Genomic DNA, 6,255 nt, shown 5'->3' on the forward strand with positions numbered 1-6,255 from the left:
AGAGAGAGAGAGAGAGAGTGTTGTGTGTGTCTGTGTGTGAGTGTGTGTGTGTGTGTGAGAGAGAGAGAGAGAGAGAGAGAGAGTGTTGTGTGTGTGTGTGTGTGTGTGTGTGAGTGTGTGATTATTGATATTGGTGTGTTGTGTGTTTGTGTGTTTAACAGTGTGTGTTGTGTGTTTCAGTCAGACGTCAGGATACACTCATCCTCCAAAAGAAGTGAGTTTGAGATTTTCGCATCAGTGGAGATTCACATGAACTAACTCACACACACACACACACACACACACACACACACACACACACACACACACACACACACACACACACACACACACTAACAATAAAACTTCTGCTGCAGTTATTAATATTAATATCAACACACTGAATCTGTTCAGATTATGTAATGCACTATGAACAAACATTAACAACAAAGCTTAATAAATGTTAATGAATAAGGTCATCGTAAGGTCATGTAACTCATGTTAACAAGTGAGACCTTATTATAAAGTGTTCATTTTAAATATATATATATATTTAAAACATTTAATATTCTAAATTAAATTTTTTTTTTAATTATGGCAACAATTTATAATAATGTTAATAATGTAATTAATATAATAATAACCATTATTAATAACTGTATATATTGTATATGCAGGATTTTTTTTCTTCAATTATGTAATTTTTACAAAGATTTTAATTTTTTTCAACAAGTCATAATAATTCCCCTTATTTTCCCTCCAAAATGGCGAAACTTCAGCACTAAAAATAAAGCTCTTGAAAATGTTACAAAGTATCAGTTTCTCCTCTAACGACATGTTCTCTGATGAACTGACTCACTCGGGACTTTTATTATGCAAATCCTCATAACTGATCCTCTGTGGGGAATATTGAAGAGAGTTATTGGATAGAAAATGGGTTTTTATTATCATTTCTGAATTCTGAATGATTTATTTCTCTTCCTCCAGCCTCAGGATTTCAAACACACTCAGTCGTTCATGCTGTGATGGTGTGTGTGTGTGTTTCGGTGACGCTGGAAACGACATGAAGAAACTCCCTCTCTCTCTCTCTCTCTGTATCTGTATATGTCTCTCTCTCTTTCTTTCTCTCTGTATCTCTCTCTCCCTCTCTCTCTCCATAATCCTCCGACATCAGCTGATCTGAGAGCTGTTGTCACGTGCTTCTCTCCAGGCGTTGAGCTAGAGCGCCTCCTGCTGGCCGTGTGTGACCCAGAGGAACGGCGTTTAACCTGCGGCCTTTACACGAGCGAGACTGATGACCTTTGACACGCTGTGCCTTTCATTTCAACACAATCTTTATCTAACGAGTGTGAGGATGTAAATCATGCGATGGCTGAATTGTTGTATATTTGATCTGTATTCTTGGTTTTTTTTTAAATAAAAATAATTGCATTTTTTGTCTGAATTGGAACATTTATTATTTCGCCGACGCATTTATTAATTCATCGTGAGAAATGATGCGTGTCCAAATCATTCCGAGAACAACAAAAAGCAACTAAGCCTTAATTAATGGTTATTTTACCACTTACTAATGTTTAAAAATCAAAAGTTGTGTTTACGTTTGTTGAAATGAAGGATTAAAGAGTTCAATCTAAAATTGTTGTTCCAAACCCTTATGAAATTAATTCTATTTAACTACATTAGTTAACGTGAACTGACAATTAACAGTAATTTGCAGCATTTATTAATAGATTTAGCATTTTTAATTTCAAAAATGAAAAGTTTTGTTTACATTTGTTGAGATTAGCATTAAAGTTTGTTCAACCCCAAATTATGTTTATCATTAATTCACACTCAAACACATATGAAGATATTTTTTAATACACTCATCATTTTCCATCTAAAGTCTCCCTAATGAACTGTTTCCCGGATATTGACTGAATTTACCAGGAATCCGGGAAAAAAAACTTGAAATAAAGATTAAGCTGTAAACTGTAGAAATAAAAGCACATAATAAAAGTTTGTAGACGCATATATTATATAAACAGATGCAATAAATGTGTTTGACGCACTGAGATCAGTTTTTCTCCTTTAGTTTATGTTTTGAATGTTTATGTTTGACTTTTCTCAGTTTTGTGTGGAAAATGAACCTTTTGTGGAAAAAAGAAAACGCAAGCAAGACTTAAAGACATGATTAATATCCTGATCTTAAAAACAGTCATGATTAATATTCAGAGGCATTCTGGGAGAATTCTGTCATTGTTGAATAAGGTTATTTTAGTATCACTGATAGTTTATTTTATTCCAGTTATTTTAGTACTAAAACTTAAACTAAACAAAAATGAGATGATGCCTCAGCAACTAGATGAAATATAACACCTTTAAAAAAAATAATTTCATTTTGTTTCAGGGAACATTTGTTTGGATCAATGATTATTATTATTTTTTTTTTTTGGTAAAAAATTGTTATAAAAATATAAAAAATATATATATATATTTTTTAAAATAGTTAACGATGATAATCCTGTTGTTAACTAAAACTTGTAAAAATTGTTTTCAGGGAATGAAATACAGTTTAATTATAAAATTATTTTTAGTTTTTATTTAGTTTTAGATAAACTTAAAAAAATGAAATAAAATTACTAACACTGAAATAAAAATGTAGCTATATAGAAACACTTAATAAAAGCACATAAAGGTTTGTACACACACACACGATTGATCGGGTTGACGGCACTAAAGTCAGTAAATACACCTCAACCTTTTCCTCCTTTAGTTTATGAATGTTTATGTTTGACTCTTTTCTGTGTAAAATCTATATTTTTGTGTAAAAAAAGAAGGTGCAAGATTTAAACGATAATGATAACGATAATAATCCTGTTGTTAAATAAAACTAGTAAAAATCGTTTTCAGGGAATGAAATACAATATATTAGTGAATTATAAAATAATTTTTAGTTCATTAGTTTTAGATAAACTTTTTTTTTTTAACTAAAACTAAAATAATAATAAAGCTGTATAGAAATGCTTTAAAGTTTGTAGACACACATATATTATATACACAGATGCGATTAAGCGATTTGACGGCACAAAAATCAGTAAATACTTCAATGTGTAAAACTGACCTTTTTGTGGAAAAAAGAAAACGCAAGCAAGACTTAAAAACAGTCCTGTTTAATATCCAGAGGCATTCTGGGAGAAAGCCAGTGAGTCTCGGCTTAACCCTCGCTAGTGAACGCATGCTGGCGAACAAACAGCGAGTCTGAGGGAAACTGATGGAATGAAACAGAAGCAGCGAGAGTCTGACACACTCAACACACACACACACTGAAACACACACTCAACACACACACGCACTGAAACACACACTTAACACACACACTCTCAAACACAGACAGAAACACAGCGCAGACAGACTCGACGATCACATCAATCCCTGAGGATGAACTCAGTAGCACCTCACTGCAGTACACGAGATCCAGGGGGCGGAGTTGGATCCAGATCTAAGGGGTGGAGATTGGTAGGTTTAGGGGTGGGTTTAGGGATCAGGGGGTGGAGATGGGCAGGTTTAGGTATATGTAAGGTGGGAGGAGTTGGATCTGGATCCAACTCCTCCCCCTGGATTTCGTGTTCTGCAGTGAGGACCATCTCAATGAATCTCTGGTTTCTTGTCAGTAGTTTACGGAAACACAAGTGCAGCCTAAAGCCTCAATCACAGAGTTCAGCCGCGGGACATCAGCTGTAGAAGCGTCTGGTGTGTTGGACAGTCTTCTTCATCTGGTGTGTTGGACAGTTCTCATCTGGTGTGTTGGACAGTCCTCATCTGGTGTGTTGGACAGTCCTCATCTGGTGTGTTGGACAGTCTTCATCTGGTGTGTTGGACAGTCTTCATCTGGTGTGTTGGACAGTCTTCATCTGGTGTGTTGGACAGTTCTCATCTGGTGTGTTGGACAGTCCTCATCTGGTGTGTTGGACAGTCCTCATCTGCTCTTCAGGACGTCTCTTCACCTTTACTGAAGCGTAGGATAGAGAGCCTCTCTCGCCCGGCCTGACGGCTCACACACACGTGTCCGTTCAGCCCAGCTTTACCCAGCAGACACACAATCTCCTCTAGAACACACACAACACCAGTTCAGAACACACACATGTACACTGCAACTCTAGAGTGATTTCTAGCGGCATCTAGTGGTGAGGTTGTGAATTACACCCATATTGAAGCTTGCTGGTTTCATTAATTACAGTGAAGTTATCGCCTCATTACTGGGAAATATAAAGTATGTTACAGCAGTAAAGCTGTTTTATTTATAAAAGTCACGGGCAGAGATTGAAAACCAGCTCCTGAATGTTTCTTTTCTTTACAAAGATAAATATAAAGTTCCCACCTCAACATAAAGCAGAGCGAGCGCACACACACACACACACACACACACACACACAGACACAGACACGCCTCGTAACACAACATTAAAAAGCTCTTTGCGAATAAACGTGCCATCCTCGCCTTGCAGCGGCTTGAACTCATGATGTGTGTGTTCAGACGGAGGTCGGGTGTCCACATATCGGATATGTATCTGGATGTATGTATTAAAACCACATTTGGAAGTGGATGTGGAAGTGGTCCACACACCTGGATCATTATCTGACACGGTCACCAGGTAAAACAGCCCATGGTCTGACAGCAACTGTGGGATCATGGGAAAGAATCGGTCCATCACTTCTCTGCCGCGTCTCCCACCGGCCCACGAGGCCTCGATCCCACGACCGCCCACCTGTGCAGAACACACACACACACACACTCATCATAGGCCCCGCCCAATGGCGTTCAGTCTCTTAAAGTCCCCCTGTGGTGTAAATCCAGCTTTTAATGTTGTTTATGTGTCTATGTGGTGTTTTTAATCTGCTATATAACACAAAGCATGTGTAAGTTCATAAGTCGACACCATTGCTGCGTATTTCCTCCTTAAAACTGCAGTGAACTAGCCTGGATGCCAGCCGAACTTAGCCCCGCCCACAACATTTTTAGGTCGGGAAGTTCGGTCTGGACTCGCTCCGTTGAGGAGCTATTATGCCCGAACAAAAATTGTTCGGACCAATCAAATTGTCAGGGCGGGCTTTATACGATGATGGACAGATGAGCAACGTAACGTAATCATCCACGTCACCAACGAGCGCTTGGGTTGAATTCGTTTACAACAAAGATGACTGCCGCTGGAGAATTGTTATTTCACGAGTTCACACTTACAAATAAGTCAGATAGAATAAATGCATATTTGGCGTGCTGTCCGAGGAGAGGCTCCGGGCTCGGTATTCGGCCCGAACCCAAAGTACTCCCCCCCGTATTCCAGGCTGTGGAAGAACAAGCCGAGAGTGAGTGGAGGGATGCTGGGAACTGTCAAGGAATGTTAGGTGAGTTGACTGAGTGAATAAATATTATGCTTCCTCTCATGCTGATAGTGTAGAACATAGACGGTCATTGTTTGATGACAAGTTGATTGGATTGATTATTTGAACGTGCTCCTCTCGAACTTTGTTTATAAAACATTATGTGTAGATTCCGCCATCGCGTCTGTTATAGATGATATCGACAGCGGATTCATTTTAAAAGAGGAACAGAGAACCGCGATCAAGGCATTTGTAGATCGGAAACATGAATGAAAAACATACGTCACTTACTCCGTTGCTCTGATTGGTTGTAGGCAGAGTCGTTGACTATCCAATTGAGTGCAGAGGCATTTTCCTTCCTGGTTCGGTTGAAACACGCCCCATAATCAAAGCTCAATGGAACAGTATCAGACTCACATTCTGACTAGAATCTGAGTATGACGACGTCAGGCTAGCAGTGAACCAAAGACAGTCTCAAAAACACGACGTCACAAACTACCTTGTAACCAATCAGATCAACGTGTGATCGTCAACCAGTGGATCTCTGAGTGAGTGGAGGCGGGGCTCATTTGCATATTCATAGAACCACGCATACTAAATGAGGCAAGGGTGTCGAGTTACATTCAAGATATTTTAAGGCATGAAGTTTAAATATGTCATTTTGGTGAGTTTTAAGGGATAAAATTATTGACTACAGGGGGACTTTAATGTTTTTAGATTTCAAATCATCTCTGAATAATCCTACAATTACATCAAAACAGCACAAACAGGAGGAAAGCCTCCAAACATCAAGTATGCTGGTCATTCATTCTCATTCAACTGATTTTATAGTCTCAGTATCTGATCACATGACTTCACACTGGTTTACCTCTTCTGACGGTGTGACGACATACGGCGGATTGAAAACAAGCACGTC

At 38.5% G+C, this 6,255-nt stretch overlaps 2 protein-coding genes across 5 annotated transcripts in view; one reads left to right on the forward strand and one right to left on the reverse strand.

Moving 5' to 3' along the window:
* The window catches only part of jam2a (junctional adhesion molecule 2a), a 20,345-nt gene extending 18,930 nt beyond the window's left edge, over window positions 1-1,415 (forward strand). For all 4 annotated transcript variants that reach the window (XM_084402299.1, XM_084402301.1, XM_084402298.1 and 1 more), the window contains 2 exons: window positions 181-214; window positions 967-1,415. In XM_084402299.1, the coding sequence (XP_084258425.1) occupies window positions 181-214; window positions 967-1,005 (73 nt within the window). In that variant the 3' untranslated portion in view covers window positions 1,006-1,415. The remainder of the gene's footprint in view (window positions 1-180; window positions 215-966) is intronic.
* A 1,700-nt stretch (window positions 1,416-3,115) lies between these two features.
* On the reverse strand, window positions 3,116-6,255 carry hemk2 (HemK methyltransferase 2, ETF1 glutamine and histone H4 lysine; the record flags this gene model as incomplete). The annotated part of the gene is made up of 3 exons (XM_084402750.1): window positions 3,116-4,067; window positions 4,585-4,726; window positions 6,208-6,255. Coding segments are annotated over 3 exons (309 nt in total), but the record flags the coding sequence as incomplete, so codon positions are not given.

This window comes from Rutilus rutilus (assembly GCF_951802725.1).
Source record: "Rutilus rutilus genome assembly, chromosome: 2".
Lineage (NCBI taxonomy): Eukaryota > Metazoa > Chordata > Actinopteri > Cypriniformes > Leuciscidae > Rutilus > Rutilus rutilus.